At 40.5% G+C, this 18,237-nt stretch overlaps 1 protein-coding gene across 1 annotated transcript in view; it reads right to left on the reverse strand.

Annotated features, from left to right (window-relative positions):
* The window catches only part of CFAP54 (cilia and flagella associated protein 54), a 250,519-nt gene that overhangs the window by 1,930 nt on the left and 230,352 nt on the right, over positions 1–18,237 (reverse strand). Inside the window, exons 64-68 of the mRNA XM_018553872.1 lie at positions 17,622–17,765; positions 14,730–14,941; positions 4,721–4,894; positions 2,959–3,065; positions 2,120–2,276 (exon numbers count right to left, since the gene is read on the reverse strand). Of these exons, the coding sequence (XP_018409374.1) occupies positions 2,120–2,276; positions 2,959–3,065; positions 4,721–4,894; positions 14,730–14,941; positions 17,622–17,765 (794 nt within the window). The remainder of the gene's footprint in view (positions 1–2,119; positions 2,277–2,958; positions 3,066–4,720; positions 4,895–14,729; positions 14,942–17,621; positions 17,766–18,237) is intronic.

Here is an 18,237-nt window from a genome sequence, read left to right on the forward strand (position 1 = left end):
TGTGTGTGTGTGTGTGTGTGTGTGTGTGTGTGTGTGTGTTCGCGCGCGTGTGTGTGTGTGTGTGTTCGCGCGTGCGTGTGTGTGTGTGTGTGTGTTCGCGCGTGCGTGTGTGTGTGTGTTCGCGCGTGCGTGTGTTCGCGTGTGTGTGTTCTGACCACTCTGCATGCTCTTGATTTGTACATCCACTGGTAGTTCTGCATATATAGTGTTTGTGTGTGTGTGTGTTTGTGTGTGTTTGTGTGTGTGTGTCTGTGTGTGTCTGTGTGTGTCTGTGTTCGTGCGCGCGCGTGAGTGTGTGTGTTCGCGCGCGTGTGTGTGCGCATGTGTGCTCTTGATTTGTACATCCACTGGTAGTTCTGCAGATATAGTGTGTGTGTGTGTATATATATACACACACACACACACACACACACACACACACACACACACTGAGTGGCCAGATTATTATGACCACCTGACGTTTGTAGGCAAATTAGCTATAATTTCATGCTGGAGTTGCTATAGGGCCAGACCATTATAAATAGGGAAGCAGGTTGTTTACCACGACAGTAGAAGTGATTTTTTTTCTGAAGATATGGGTAAACAACACAATTTAACAGTCTTTGAACGTGTGTTAGGGAAGGAGCCAAGTCCCCCTGTTTGCTGGATTGGAACCCAATAGCAGGGAACAATCCCAGAAGGAGAGCCAAGGCTGAGGTACAAGAAAGGATAATCCAAAATGCGTTGTCAGAGTACAGTCCGGGTCGAGGCAGGCAGCGAGTATCATAAATGGTGAGACAAGCCAGGGGTCAATAACCAGGAGATCCGAATCGCAGGGAAGGGAGACAGGAAACAGGAAACAGAAAATGAGGCGTTGTTGCCCAGACAACGACGCCCCCGTTGTCTGGGCAACAGGAAGCCACAGGTCCCTGCGAACCAATGGGACGGCTGGGAGAGAAGGAGTGCTCGCAAGGCCCTCCCCGGCAATGACCAGCACCCGAAGCAACTAAGAAGCCACGGCACTGCCACATGCGCACGTCACGCACGTATGTCATGAATGCGCTCATGTGCATACATGCAGCACGCCGCCGGGCACCAATTCACCCCAAGAAGGACCCTACGATCTCCGTCGCACCTGCCAGACCCCAGGTAAGAGGGCACCCCTGGTCCCACGACAACGTGAGATGACTGTTGGCGTGAGCCATGGAGCGAGTATCAGCAAAACAGCAGAATTTGTTAAATGTTCAAGAGCAGCTGTTGTTAAAGTGTTTAAAGACTGGACTGTCAGCCGAAAATCTGGGTCTGAACGTGCGAATTGTGGCCGTCAGCGACTAGTCATTGTTAGGGCAGAACGGAGAGTGGCAAGACTGGTACAAGACAACAGAAGGGCAACAGTGCAGTGTCAGATTCCTCGCATTACCTTTCAACATCTCGTGGAGTCTCGAGGCGGCCCAACAAAGTCATCTCGTGGAGTCATCTCGTGGCCCAAAGAAGTACTGATGGGGTGGTCATAATAATCTGGCCACTCAGTGTATATACCCTACAATATTTACACACACACACACACACATATATACATACACAGAGGGTGCCAAAAAATGTATACACATTTTAAGAAAGAAAAAACTGTATTAATTAAAAAGAAGATAATACTCAATATATATCGTTAACAAAAGAAGAACAGAAGTCACGTTTGACTTCTGCATTTACAAGAGGTGCTCAAAGTGGTTACCATCAGCGTTCAAGCACTTCTAATTACGGCGAACTGCTACTTGAGCAAGGTTGACCAAAGTGTCCACTTGTATTGCTGCGCATGCCGCTTCAATTTCTTCCCTTATCACAAATACGTGCAATTGTTAGGCGTGTTGGAGGTTTTCTTGCATACTCACGCCTCCATTGTTGAACAACCATGCTTCCGCCATTTTCTTTGACTGTCCTGTCAGTTGCATGATGATGCTAGCATTCATTTGATTAACGTCTTCTATTGAACGAACGTCATACTACACATTCCTACCGTAATTCAATTCAACTTCGAAAAGTAAAACATAAATAACATCTCTTAAAATGTGTATACATATTTCTGGCACCCCCAGTATATAAAGTCATTTTACTTAAAGAAGTGTAGTTTTGTGTCTGATACCTGTAACTCTTGTGTGATCGTGACTGGTGTAAGGTTAAGCCTCTCTTTAGCAGTATGAGTGGATCTTTTCTGCTGTCCAGGGGCATCTGTTACAGGAGGGAGAGAGAGTTCTGCCTTCTGCCTTAGAAAACTTAACTTCTCTTGTAGCAACAGAACACTGGAAATAGAAACATTTTCAATCAGAAAATTCACATTGTATCCTCCAAAGCGCTAACAAAACTTACACTGGTCTATGCTTGTTGATAATAGAGGAATGCTGCATTCCCTTTCATTTCATAGCATTAGAATGGGAATCCACAAAGATAAATTGAATCATGAACGAATTTATGTAAGAGAGTTCTGTTTCACTGATCAACAGTCAAGTTGGTACCGTTCTTATTAACCCCCAATGTAAGGGGGCTCTTATCTACTGGACCCCCCCCCCAGTGCAAGTACGAACTATACTGTGCACCAGATATGTGGTAAAACGCCTGAAAAGGCTGGTCTATGTAACCTATATACCTTTGCATAAGACTTCTTTTTTAAACATAATAAAAAGCAGACTTCCTTGTAATGGAAAAACAGCCAATATTCAGCAATGATATGGTGCAGAAGGAGTGACCAAACAGGTATAAAATTCACACTTTTCCTCATAAATATTAACAGATGCATAAGGACTGTATACAAAGAAACGGTCTCCAGGAAATGGATCTTTTAAAATTAGATTGGGATTGGGATAGTGCATAGTTGAAGTGTTTTATAGACAGCAATTAGCAGTTGGCTGACTGTATTTGTATCCCAGTGTTACCCTTTAATCATGCTACAGATTAAACATGCCCACATTTCGATTTGACACTTACCATGGCAAAGAAATCTGAATGTAGCCACACTGAAGTTCATTTGGATCACACTTTCTAAGGTCTCTAACATCTATACTCTGCTTGTTGTAGGCATACATTAGTAACACCTAAAATATACAATGGTAGGTATGTATTACTATATATACAGTTGTGTAAAGATGCAATATTTGTGTGGCTGTGTACACTGAATGCATGTTTGTGAGCATCATGTAATTCTTTATTTTCTCAGAATAGAATATGTATATCAGAATTGTTGAGTGTGTATGTGTGAAAACATTTTGTGAAAGTTTTTATATGCATTTCTAAGTTATAGTTCATGCTTCCAAAACTTCAGTAAGGCAATATAAGGAGCAATGATAATATGTAGTACCGTAACCCATGGCAACTAGTCATCAGTTCACAAGCATAATAAAATCATTTGGTTTCTGTTTTCTTTTATTGTACTTTGTATTTTATTTTGCCTAAAGTATATTCATTATCCACAAATATTAACAAACATTTATGGAGAGAACAACAATTTTATAGCAGTATTGATAGTTTATAATAACGGTAATGACTTACTTGACATAGAAGTACTGTAGGACTTATTAAACTAATAGCATGTACTTAGTGGGAAATATTTTTTGCCAGCTAGAATGTTGACTGTAATACTCTCTCTTAATACCTTTGACAAATAATGAATATTAGCATTAAGAGAAACGGTAGCATGCTGACAAATATTCCTGTAGTTGAAGTGTGGAATTATTCATATAATTAGAATTGAAGTATCACAGCAACAATCCTTTAACCACAAAGGTGAAACAGCTGGAAATTAATTTGCCTGAAGGACTATAAAAATAAAAAAATGTTTTGAAGAAGCAGTTGCTCAATGCCTTCACATTTGACCATCAAAAGGAGACTAGGGTGTTGATTTACTAACCTTATAAACACGCCACGAACAAGTATATACCTCTGTAGTGTGTTCCCTCCCAGCATGATCTATTGGTGGAATCTAGACACCTTTGTAGTGTGTACACACCCAGCAGGTGTGTTGTGCAAAGCCCTGCATGAATTGCAAGGTGATGTTGTGTAAATTAGCTCTACATTGTGTTGCTTGTGTTGATGAATGCAGGAATGTAAATGCATGAGCTAACCATTTTTGTCTAAACTGTGAAGCAGCATTATATATGCATCATGTGCATGATTTTTCCATATATGGCATTAGTGGAAATATGCTTTTAGAGACTTTTTGGTTGATAAATACGTTCCGCTGTGTAAAAATCACACGCACCTAGTGCGTGCGTGTGTTTAGGTTAGTAAATCACCCCCTAGATCTTCTTATATATACAAATGTTTTTGGAGGCATCCCAGCTTGTCTCTGTCCTACTAGACATATTTTGGAACCTTGCCTCCTGGCATAAGGTAGAAAGAAGGCGGCTGGCTTAGGGTAGCCTCTTGCCCACTAAGGCTAGCTCATTTGTTTTCAGATTCACCATGCCATTCATACCTTAGCAGCTCATATCCACCCTAGATTATGGACTACATCCAATGCACTAAACATTTATTCACAATTGTGCAAGGCTTACCCTAATTACCTTGCGGCATAAAGGCAAAGTTGTTTAAAGTGCTGAATAGCTGAAGCTTAAATGACACTAACAGCTGAATGAGTGTGAGGTGCGAGTCACTAACCTTACTACCTTCTTTGAATGTAGTGTGTGTGTCCACAAATATACCCACAAACACAATATGCCATAATTGTCAATATGGACAAATGAAATATTACCATGGGATTAATGTGTCCTGACTTCTCTAAAGATGGAGAACACCACTGTATACACAACTCCTTGTCTACAGCATTTGTCGCTATTTGTTCACTTTCTACTTTGTTATTGGCTGACACACTAGAAGAAGATTTCACCGGTGTTTTTGGATGGGATTCTTTACTTCTTAAACTTTCCTGAAACAGAGGAAACAAAACAACATTAATTATGGGCAAACTACACCTACAGTATGCACCAAGTCAATGACAGTAGTTTGCAGCAACAGCAAACAAACTTTTAGGTGTTATATCTAGAATCATAATGTTAAACAACAAACAGATTAAAACATGTTAATAATTTTGGGCTCGAGTTTTTAATTTTCTTTCATCAATTATGGCTCTCACACCGACACCGGATCCAAAGGTCGCCCTACTCAACCTGCCCCCAAAGGAAGTCACAACTAAACAACACAAATTTTTATTGCATGGCCTTACAGCGGCTAAACAGACAGTAGTGACATCATGGCATTCCCCCACTCTGCCTTTTGCGGAAGTAGAACGTAGACTCCAATGGTTCTTCACTAACGAATGCCTCACAGGCGCAGTTGATCGATCAAGTTCTACGCTTTGAGCAGATATAGGATCCCATGGATGCAACATCTACGGACGCACTCCTTTGACGCTCGATTACCGACACTCTGAACTTGGAGAATGGTCACTCATCCCCTTACCAGTACACCGGGAATGGGCCACTCCTACCTTCCCTCACTCCCAACTCTACTCCTCTGCTATACTCTATCCCCCTCTCTATCCTGCTTTTACCCCCTCCTTGACCCTCTTTCACCCGGCGTAAGGCTGGGGTGGCAGAGGGAAAATGTTTGTCCCTTTACGCTCATTTATTTTTACTTTTGTTAGATCCAGATTACAAGCTGTTACTTAGTTATACTGGATCTTTGGTTTGAAAAACAGACTACCGGTTACTGCTAAGCACTGGTAACATCAGCATTGCCCCTTTGGCAGCAGTGACCATAAGGTAGAAGGTTAAGGAATATCATAGTTCATACTATGTCATGACCTATGAATGTATACCTCGGATGTGCTTGAATGTTCCAATGTAATGAAAACAAAAATTAATTTTTTTTATTGAATGAAAAAAACAAAACATGTTAATAAATAGTAAGTAAATGAGCTTTGTGCATGAATGAGATTATATATAGAATGTATTTATTTTACATTCTATAATTCTATGTATATGACATATTAGTATGCTTATTTTGTCCTTTTTTCCCCAAAACACTGATCAGTGAGTATTTACAATTTTAAAGGTTTATTAATAAATTGTCTTTCCTCTTGCCTGAGCTTACAATAGGCTAATACAATTATTATTGTTATTATAACGTGTTTCATGGTGCTGTAGAAAGTGTTAGAAATATAGTAAATACAGATACATAAAAAATCCATTTTAAACTGTAAACATACCACCACATAGTAAAACACCTGAACTAGGATAAGATACACTAGGAACAGATCTATAACAGAGAGCAAACACTATTATCTGTTCTCCACAGGACATCACAGTCATTGGGGTTGATTTACTAACCTTTTAAACACACCACGAACGTGTATACACCTCTGTAGTGTGTTCCCTCCCAGCATGATCTATGGGAGGAATCGAAACACCTTTGTAGTGTGTACACACCCAGCAGGTGTGTTGTGGAAAGCCCTGCAATGAATTGCAAGGTAATGTGGTGTAAATTAGCTCTATGTTATGTTGCTTGCGTTGATGAATGCAGGAATGTAAATGCATGAGCTAACCATTTTTGTCCAAACTGTGAAGCAGCATTATATATGCATCATGTGCATGATTTTTCCATATATGGCATTAGTGGAAATATGCTTTTAGAGACTTTTTGGTTGATAAATACGTTTTGCTGTGTGAAAATCACACACACCTGGTGTGTGTGTGTGTGTTTAGGTTAGTAAATCACCCCCATTATCTCAGACTGTGTCTGCATTTTAAGTTTCATTCATAAAATGCAGAGCGTGGCATGGAACCTACGGTGTCCTTTGGAATGCTTTCTGCATAAAGCTGCAAAGAACACTCAGAGAAGGAGGGCCATGTCACATGACCTTAACATAAGTCATGTGATAGGGGTCTTCTCCTGCCAGCATTATTTTTAATTTCTCCTTCATCAAAATAAATGGGGATTTGCTTGCTTTAGGCTACAGAGGCACGCAAAGGGGATAGTACATTTGTAAGGAACCCAGTGGTTACCGCCCTGTAATTTGTTTACCCAAGTCCCCAGGATAGCATACATGAGACAGATGGCTCCGCCCTCCAGCCAGGAAATAAAGCCCACAGAGCACTTTAAAAAGCAGTGTCCCTCATTTGCTCAGTTGTGTAGCTAAGCTGCCGCAGGCAGCCGAGTGAATAACCAAGCCGAAGTGAAGGGAGCTGAACGCTGATTTCAGCCATACATCGGCTGGCTTTGGCTCCCTTTGGTTCAGCCGAAGTGAAGAACATGTTCAACTCAGCGGATCCAACATCTGGATCAGCTGACCCGAAGGCACGTCAGTTCACTTTCTGCCATTCTCCCCTAATCTCATAGGGGCTGAACGGCAGTGAATGAATAGCCGAGTGCTGCTGAGCGGCATTCGGCTGGGTTATTCTGCTCACTACCTCGGAGGTAGCGAGGAGAATTAAAAAAATGTAAACCAAAGAAAGAAAAAAAATAATGACGTGCGGTCCTCCTCCCAAACCATACCAGACCCTTTAGGTCTGGTAGGAAAGTTAGGAGGGACCCCAAGTTAAAAATAAATGCACGGGGTTCCCCACAAAAGTCATACCGAGCCCTTTAGGTCTGGTAGGTATTTTAAAGAAAAACCCCACCCATAAAAAATGGGGGGGAAAACAGGGCACATGCCCTCGGCATTGGGAGGGTACCTTTCCAGGGGTCACCCTGGAAAAGCACCTTGTCCCCATGCCAATGGGGGGGGGCCCCTCCCAACTTTCCCTCCAGACCTAAAGGGTCTGATATGGATCGAGAGGGGGACCACATGCCGGTTATTTTTTTTATGTTTACATTTTGCGGGGAGAACAGCCGCAGTACGGGGATTAGCCAAAGCTACGGCTTAATCCTTCCAATAACCCCCTTAGTCTTGTGCTTCTTGCACATCAAACTGCAAATATGGTTTATTAGGTTCAGACAGTCATCATACATTCTTACCTGCTTGTATGGTCATGGGATGAATGCTGGCTATGTATCTTCAAGCATGCGCACCTCACTACAGTTAGTAGAGCACTTTGTTTGGGTGCAGTTGCCTAGGTTCAAAGGTTAAATTCAGAGGCACTACAGTTTGATTACATTCAAGTGCTATATTTTTTCTACATGTACCAGACATGTCAAGCATTACTGTTTTACTACCAAGACAGAATTTGCATTTTTCTGTATATAGTTGAAAAGTAAATATTAGCAAAACATATACAATCCTTTCATGCACAAACATTGCACCTCTTTATGGTTTGGGTCTTTGATCTTTTTAGTGAAGACAATTCTGTTTATGAGTTCATTTGCCTGGGGCAAGTTAGACTGAATTGAATGTATGCAATGTAACGTAAATGTTTTTGGTTTTTTTTGTTCAGAAGTAAAGACTTGCCCTATAGTGAGCTTACATTTACAGCAGCTTGTGTATACATATTCCTATTGCACATGTCCTATGTATGGTACCTAGCTTGGTGACCTTGCTTCTCCCAGGCATAGTTTGTAGTTTAGGTGTGTTTTTCCTGCCTCTGTAGAATTTCTTGCTATCACTCGTCATCACTATGTAATGTTATGTTACTGTTGGAGGTATATGTTTTGCCTGCTTCTAATTACTTTTTTTGCAGACTGAGACAAAAGTGAGCAGGACTGCTTTTTGAAGGGGTTGTGTTTCCTGTCTGGTGGGCCAGCCATCTCTCTCTGGGTATGTCATGCTGCATGATTCCTGGGAACTGAGTTACCAGGTAACTAATTCTGCTTTTTAAAACAGCAGTATGGCCATATTTGGCCATTCTGGTGTATTATACATGAGCCCATATGAGTGAAAGCTCTGCTTGCACATCCTTACAAATTATCTAAAGGAGCCATAGATCTCCATAAAAAAAAATAAAACACGGGACAGAACTTTCTTCATAAGATTGTTCTAGATGAAATCACCCTAGCCCTCAAATCCTACCATAGTAGTTCATTTAGAAACCAATGAAAAATGAAATCAATAACTCTGAGGAAGCACAGCACAGCCAGCACTTAACATTTACAGAAGCTTAATTATTTCATAAAATCAACATATTTGTTTGCTAGATTTTCAATAAAGGCCTTTTTGAATTTCCATCGAGAATCTGCCCTATCTGATCACAATAAAGGATGCTTGCATAATGATGCTTTCATCTTTGCACAAACCACACTTAAACATTACATTACAGGGGGCGTTTGACTGAATTCATCATGACATGTTTAAAAGCAGCAAAGCTTTGTTTCTATAATGAAACAAAATAATCAAAAGATTGTATGCTTGTTAGCTATCCACAACAGTCAGGATAATACATGATTATGCCTGCACCTGTCAGTTTACCGCAGTCAGTGATCTAAGGAAAACAGAATGATAATATATGAAAAAGCAAAAGGAACAAATAAGCCTATACAACATTTTAATATGATACTGCTTAGCAATGTCAGAGATGTTTATTGTTCTTTTGTCTGAAGTCTGATATTATGATTATATGCATTACAGTGTGATGCCGGAACATGTTCTACAAAAGATGCATGCTGTTTATTAAATAGTCTGTTTAAAGGCTTGCACAGTATCTGGTGATGCATTTACATTATTAGTTGTTTTTGAAAATTCTTTATCTGCCATTGTCCTCTAAGTGGAATATGTGTCAGGACAGCTACAGGCTGAAGTGACATGTTAAGCACAAGTTAAAGATAAAGCCTCTTCATACAACATCCACCTTATTCAGGCCTAACTGTAACACATGGTTATGAAAGCAAAAAAAGTTTAATTGGAAGCAGCATATTTTCTATCATATATGTGTTAAGTCAAAAATCTATCTGCATACATGTTCTGGGTTACTGACTCAGAACGTTAAAAAGCCAATATATGAGAATGACAGACAGGCATTTTTAGAAGAAGCCAGCATACTTCAATGGAAGCTAACATACTACCCTCAGAATACATTTCATGTAAGTTATCTTACAGTGGAAGTAAGTATAAAAAAATGCCAATAGGCAGGCATGCTATGGCAGAAGAGATTGTGCAAGTATCTTCTGCCGTAAATGCTTCTTTAACCATTCAGCATTTTATTTCTGTATGCTGAGCCTTGCAGCTCAGTGCAGAGATAAAGTAACTTCCACGTGCATGCGCGGGAGTTATGTCATCAGGGCCCAGCCCATCACATGGCGGAACACTCAAAACCCATAAGAAGACTGGGGCGAAGATGGAAGTGTCAGTGAAGAAGAAGTGCATCGCAAGATTGGTTGGTAAGTTTGCCATAATGTGCTAATATGCTGTGCATACTAGCACATTATGGCTAAATGCTCCTGTGGGCCCAATTTTTGTTTTTCTTTTAATAGCTTTACTTCTGCTTTGAAGCCCAACTCCACCTCTAGACAAAAAAAAAAAAAGGAAAATCACCTTTCCTCAAGTGTTATCCTCTACATGCTCACTACTTCCAGATCAAGTGCTGGTACTCTTCCAGATTAAATGATGCCCCGCCTCATCCAACCGACTTCCTGTGAGCCCAGGCCATCGTGGACACACCTCCTGGGGGAGCATCATCATGCTAGCCTGGGCTCAAAGCACACATGTCAATATGTGAGATCCAGTCTGTTGAAGAGTAAAATCTATTCGTCACCACTCAGGAGAAAAGGAAGGACCTGTGAAGTCACAGTACTGCCCAGAAGACTGCATATAAAAGTATTCATGACTTTCTTTCAAAACGTGCAGAGGGGGGACACTTTCAGGGGTGGAGAGGGGTCGGGAGGCATTAAAAACATGGAATTGGGCTTATAAGCAAACAGCAGGTTTGCTTTAATACCCCCCTCACCAGCAGCACATACTTACCTTACCTATGCTCCTCTGCCAATCCATTGAGCTGCCAGAAACAAAGAGAATACCCAGTACCTCCAGGTATAGAGGAACATATGACTTATTACATGTGCCAGCACTGGTGATTGGCTATCATTGCTTAAAATGGACAATCAGAAATGGAAAGTACAGTTACATTGCTAAAAATAACAATATTTATGGTAAGCAACACATTATAATGAGTGAACTTTGCCTGTTTGTGTGCCTGTCAAGGTTAGTGGGCTTCTGTACACAGTAATAGGATCAACTAGTGCTTCAGCCACCACCATATTCAACTCTTACTTGGCACTAAGCACTTTCTCCTTCTCATAGAAAGGTCATTCAATAAGTGAGCTCAGGATTTAATAATGATTAGCAACGTAATAACTGAATTTCAGTACAGAGTTTGTATGTAATACCCCGTAGAGAGTTATTGCATCTGCATGGTTACACTTGAAAGGAACTGCATAATATACTTTGTGCAAAATCATATGCATCGGTGTAAAGATGGCTATTCATTAGCACTGTAGTCTAGCTGAGGATGTGTGAGAGATCACAAGTAGTAAGGCAAAGCTAGGGTGACATGTTAATGTAGCTATAGAGGTAACACGTTTTATACCATACAAGAGTGATATGTACTCAAATACACATAATGCCTTTTTTCCACTGACATCATGTTGGGTAAATTATGAACAGCTGTCCAGTGAAAATGCTAGAATAAGCTGATTATCTGAGCTGCAATCACCCGAGCAAGTTGTACAGTATGCAAACTCTCATAATTCCTTCGATTTAAGCCAGCTATTTAAGGAGGTCAATTCAAAAACTCTACTTCTGCCAAGATGGTATGGAAGCTGGATAACCTGCATTAAAACCGAGCCAAGCTGCAAGTTTTTTATTCTTATGACCCTATGTGTAATTTCTACACTAGCAACATATATGACCTGATAATATGAAGCCGTATAGCAGACGAGGGTCGATTTCATCTGTTATAAAGATGAGCTTTATGTGCCGCATATAGAAAGTCAGATCTGCAAGACTATAAATGTAAAGGCTTCCCACTGATTCAGCTGGCACCCCCATTTAAGGAAACAGATGGTAAGGTCATTGCTGGCATTTAGGAAATTGCAACTCTCAGAGCAGAAGACAGTGTGTATATTTTAGTTAGCATTCACATGTCATTTAATTGCCTTAAACACAAAATGATGTTTAGCGAGCACACAGCAAGTGGAAAAAAAAAAGCTTAATTACTTGGTAGTTTCTAAGGTAACAACATTTTCTCTAGGAAAATAAATTCTGAGATTTATGTAAACACAGTAATAATTAAAAAAAAAAAAAAACTGATTTATTAGGAGAGCGATGACATTTAGTTGAATCATTAAGAAGAATGGTTGCTATAGGGTTTTTTTTGTTTTTAAAAAAAACTAAATTCTGTTTATTCTCAGTTATTTTTTTTCTGCAATTCTGAGTTGGAAAATACAGAACTTGAAAAGGTAAAGATCTATTTTTATTTAAATAACTCCACTGACATTTTACAGTCAAGCTACAAAATGTACATAATGTCAGTGTCCAGATTTCCTGCTGCTAGGTTATGCATTCAGGTTGACTTGTTCAAAAAGCAATACTGATGTGCGACTGCAATTAATTCAAGCAACTAATCAGATGTCAAATCACTGTAATGGTAAAATATAATCTGATTTGCTACCCTCTGTCTTTGTCTCACTAAGCAAGCTAAAACATTCCATATATGAACATATGTAAAACTCAAGCCTGCTCTGCGACCATTTTTTATGCTACTAGCAAATCTAAGGCAGTGTTTTGGGAGCCTGCTAGGGGGAATCCAAATAGCACTTTAATTAGCACCCTTTTATGTCTCCTATTAATGCAGAGATATACAGTATATTGGTGAAATGAGGAGTTGCATTACATTGTGCCAGCTGAACCCTTTTAATGCTATACCACATGTATATGTAAAGGATCAGAATGTTTATGGAGGACTTGATTGAATAACCATCTGCTTACATTTTCCCAGACACACAGTATATGAACTGCACCACACACTGCATGGGTTCCTGTGGCACGTATGACCATCAACGTCATACGTGCCATATATATTTATTTATTTGAAGAGGAATATCTTACACATAGTGTGTATGAACAGTACCTTATGAATTGATCTTCAAGTGGTATAGTTCCTTATTTTGGAGCTCGGTAGCCCATGATATTAGCTGCAGGGAAGTCTTGTCTCAACTTATGAACCATTCTTTGTACACTTCAGTTGAAGTCTATTTATGATTTCTGTTTGAAAAATTGCTATCATCGCCTGTATCCTGAGGTAACGTTTCTTTTGCGATTGATATATACAGTATGTATATATATATATATAAAACCACTTGAAGACCGGGTTGTTAAACCCCCTTCCTGTCAGGGTAATTTTTCAGTACTTAGATTATTTTTATATCATTTTTTGAGGACACATAGAGCTTTCTTTTGGTGGCATTTAATAATTACTGGGGGTTTTACGTTTTACTATACAACAAAAAAACTACGGTTTTTCCTGCGTTATGTTATGAAACATTTATTATTACCCTACTTTTTTGGAAAAATCTAAAAGACGTGGTCAAGTTAGGGATATAGACACCAAACATGGCAGGCCTTAAAATTGCACGCCCGCGAAATCGCAAAATGCTACCACACCCAAAATTGGCCATAGGCGACACTTAAAAAGTTTTTACCACTCTTCAGTTTAGTGTTAACAAAGATTGATGGCCCTAGAATTATTGCTCACGCTCCGACGTTCGTGGTGATATGTAACATGTGCGGCGCAATCATAATTTTCGCACGTAAGCACACCCAACGCATGTTTGCAAACAGTTAACTTTATTGCTATCTATAGGGGCTAACAAGCCCTCTATGTAATAGATAATTTACATGGGCAGGTCCTCTTTATGGAGATATCAGGGGTTTCTACCACCCCTAATGTCACTTGGGGACCCACAAAAAAGCTGATGAAGCAGTGATCTGCTTCGCCAGCTTCTCCCTGGCTTCCCATGCCAGGACTCTCGAGGACCACTCCACGGCCCACCGCCCAGGCACCACACAGGCCGCGCCGTCATCGTTGAGAGTCGCCCTCCACTATCCCCACGGTGAGTTACAGAAGCTCACCCCTTTTCACCCACCATTGCATACCTCACCCCCTCGTGTTTGTATCCCCATTTGCCTACTGAGTCGAAACACCACGCCACCCTGAAAAAGAGGGACTACTACCACCTCCACCCCATCCGCTTGACCACCACCGGACGATTACAAGCGAATACTCACCCAGCCTCAGGTGAGTACAACTCTTACGCCTACACCCCACTCTACCACATTTATTGCGCTAGGTAGTGGCGCTTCCGTCTCCAGTTTTTGTTTCCTAGAACCACTCAGCCCCTCTGGCAGAGAAACCTGGGTGACTATTTTGCGAAATTACACAGTGGCATTGCCATGGGCTACCACAATATATATATACATATATATATATACATATATATATATATACACACACACATACACATACATACATACATACATACACACAGAATATATTTAATACATAAATATAACCTAATTAAATATTGGTTTAATTATCAGAATGTTTTGCTTACCTGTTTGTACGCTCTTTTTTTGTAAATTAGATGTACTTGCTTTAGAAGGGATGTTGGTACTAAGTTGTTTAAACACGGTATATTATCTCAGCTTCTAACCTTACAGTATGTTCTAATGTTAGTTCAATGTCTGGTAATCCTGGCAAGTTTATGGAATGTGCAGATATTAAGTCATAAATGCTTCCTTTGATGCTCAGAAGTCTAACCTACCTTTAGCACCATTACATATTTTCTTTAGATGAGATAAGAAAAGGAATTCAGTGTGGTGTTATAATTTCCTGTACCTTAGATGGAATGTGAAATACTGTTGACTTGTTCTCCAGTCCCCAGAGAAGTTCTGCAGGGAAGTCAATCACACAGCAGGTGGAGTAAGAATAAAGATACTTCTTGAGGAACAGATGCATCCCTGCATAGCGTACTGTAATCCCGTTACCAAAAACAGATGTGTACAATGTGTCACCAGCAGACACTTTCCCATCATTTGCCTCTGAAAAACCTGCAAAAACAATTTCCTTATTTTGTAATTATATATAGTACAAATGCAGAGAGAGCACAATCAAATTGTCAGATAGTCATTTAAGAAGCCATTAGAAGTTCAGTAATTTCATGTTTCTTTGCCATCACATAGCCATCACCAATGTGTACTGTCATGTCCACAGTCCATTATCTCCATATGTCTGTCTTGTGAGCACATGATTCATTATTTATAAAGTTTTGGTTAAAGATGTTGAGGAGCTCAGAAAAGAAAGGAAAACATATTTTAAAGATAACTAAACTTTTTATAGCATAAGTGATACTTGGTTCCAATACTTCAAACCGCTAGCATATTATATGTATCATCCCAGATGCAAAACTATGGTGTACATCAGCATGGTGCAATAGAGGGATGAGCACAAAGCATGAATGATTAGTAGGTGTAAAACTCTATATAAGTGCTATATTAATTATTTCAACAGCTTCTAAATTTAGAGCATTATACGAATGCTTAATAAGAGGGGGGTCTATTTAAGTTTGTTTCATGCTTTAAGCCATTCTTGCAATCAGGTCAATACTGCTTGTGTGATTGGCTCAATGCTTTTCCCAGACGTCTCCGCACAGTTTGATGAAAGATTTTCAGGCATTTATACAGTATATGTATAATAGAGGACGCTCCTACATAGCAGTCAGCATCAGAAAAGGGAAAATTAAAAATCTGCAATAAAGTGTGCTAAAATCTTTGCATTGTATATAGTTCAGCTGGAGAGTGGTTGGGGTGTTGTTTGTTACCTTGTCAAAGTTGGAGTTTCAACTTATTTTTTTGTCTACCAGATCCAAAAACCCAAGAATGTTTGTCGGCAAAGAAAAGGAACACAGAGCAGTTCTTAGCAGACTATCCATGGTTATGCATTGGCATGGACTATCGGCAGTTAAGAATAGCCATTCATAAATGAGAGTTTACGTTTTATTTTAGCTTAGATGAGTCCAGCTGAAAGGCTGTCTGTTTTTTTCACAAATGCAAGTAACCCACTCCAAAAAGAAAAGAGGACTTTTGGGTGAATGCAATTTTTGCATGACAGGTCTTTAGCTTTTCCCCCACCTACCTATTGGGTTACCATAGAAGGAAAGGCTAAACAATGAATGTAATTCAACATCTTGCCTACCAATTGTCCTGCATACATTTTAGTATCAATTGCAATGTAAATACATTACTCTGAATTTTTCTATGCAATCACATGAAGAGCAACATTTTAATGTAGGTTTATTGTTGACTTAGAACCAAGACTGATTAAGGCTACTATTACAGCAGCTGGATCCCATCAGCAAAGATTTTGGGGTTCTATAAAGGTCATGTGATGCTTGACATTCACAAGATCTTCCTCTCTTTGGAATGGGTTATTTGCATTTATTTACCGGGTAGCATTGCCTGATATCTTACCCGTACTCCAGTGAAGTCACTCACCATGCAAAAACATAAGCACCAAAAAACACTAAGGGGTCTATTCACTATGCTGCCGAGGGCAGCCGAGTGAATGACCGATCAGAAGTGAAGTGAGCCGAACACTGTTCGGCTATTCACTTCAGGCTGGTACGGCTGATTTCAGCCGTACATCGGCTGAAATCCGCCGTACATCGGCCTGCTTCGTGTGGCTTCGGGTCGGCCGAATATGCTCAGCGTGTTCGGCCGACCCGAAGTGCAGCAGGAGTTCGACTCACTGCTGTTCCGGCTATTCCTAAAGATGCCGAACAGCAGTGAGTGAATAGCCGAATGCCGCTGAGCGGCATTTGGCTCGGCTGTTCTGCTCGGTCCCTCAGAGGGACCGAGCAGAACAGAAAAAGAGTTAAAAAAGGTAAAAAAGTCAATAGAAAACGATTGTGCAGAGCTAGCAGTGACAGCTAGCTCCGCCCAATAGTTTCCTATTGTCCGGCGGCTCTGCTGCTGTAAAAAAAAAAAAGTAAAAAAAAAAGAAGAAAATCTCCCGGGGGCTCTGGGAGCCTTCCGCTCCCGGCTGCCAAGGAGAGAAACAATGCTGTGTCTTTTTTTTCTTTATTCTGACACGAGCGATGTCAGAATAGAAAAAATTTTTTATCCCATTAAAAAGCATTGAGACATTACTATTGGCTATTTCAATTTGCAATAGCCAATAGTAATGTCCCAATGCTTTTTAATGGGAGAATTTTTTTTTCTATTCTGACATCGCTCGTGTCAGAATAAAGAAAAAAAAGACACAGCATTGTTTCTCTCCTTGGTGGCCAGGAGCAGGAGGCTCCCGGGGGCCAGGGAGGGTTAGCTGTTTAGAGATCAGTGTCCCTGGTTAGCAACCAGGGACGCTGATCTCTCTGAAAGTGGCTGGAGCCAGCCGTAAGATCACGGCTGGCTCCGCCCAGCTGTCAGAAGCAGGCTGTCGGCTGCTCGGCCATGATCGGGAGCTGTACGGGCTATTGTGAATAGCCCGTACAGCACCCCCTCGGTTCTACTGAACCAAAGGGGTCCTGGGGCCGAAGCTAGCCGAAGGATCGGCCGAAGCTACGGCTAGATCCCTCGGCAGCTTCGTGAATAGACCCCTAAGTTGCTTTTTATGCATTATTCTTCTAATGTACATCTTTAAAGGTGAATAGATGGCATCCTACATCTTACTGTTTTCGTTTGATTATACTGCCACCAGAGCAGTGATAAAAAGAAAAAAGAAACAATTTACCTGTCAGGGTGAGAATGTTCTTCAGCCTCATTAGGTGATTCTGATAGCGGATGATATGAACCCAAGACAGCTCCCCTATAGGAAGCTTTTCTGTTGCATGATATCCAGCAATTTCTTCCTCTTTTTCAGTGCAATTTTGAGAACCTATGAATTGGCAACATGTTATTTGCTACAATAAAAATATTAAAGAAGCCAATAAAAGTATGCATCAAATTATAAACAAATGCAGGACGGGGAATATAGAGTGATTCATCCGGAGATTCATCAGGGCTGAGGATGCCTTCCCTGCTCTATGTGACAGTACTGGTCCAAGCAGCAGCACTGTCATACGAGGTAAATGGAAATAAGTCATATGTTCCTCCATGCCTAGACGTACTGAGTATTTATTGTGGAGCTGGCATCTGATCAGTGGAGTGGAGGACTGAATGAAAGGGCAGAAGTGTATGAAAGCGAACCCGTTGCTTTGCCCTACATGAGCAAAGCAGATTTTGCTGTAATGTGAATTTGTGAGGACAAAAATTTCAGGGCAGGTTCCCTTTTAAAGGTGAAGGCTCTGGGGTTGTCATTCTGATCTTGGCCTCATTATTTATGTATTCTTGGTATTTTATATAGCACC

This window comes from Nanorana parkeri, unplaced genomic scaffold (assembly GCF_000935625.1).
Source record: "Nanorana parkeri isolate BGI_ZX_2015 unplaced genomic scaffold, ASM93562v1 scaffold132, whole genome shotgun sequence".
NCBI classification, from domain to species: domain Eukaryota; kingdom Metazoa; phylum Chordata; class Amphibia; order Anura; family Dicroglossidae; genus Nanorana; species Nanorana parkeri.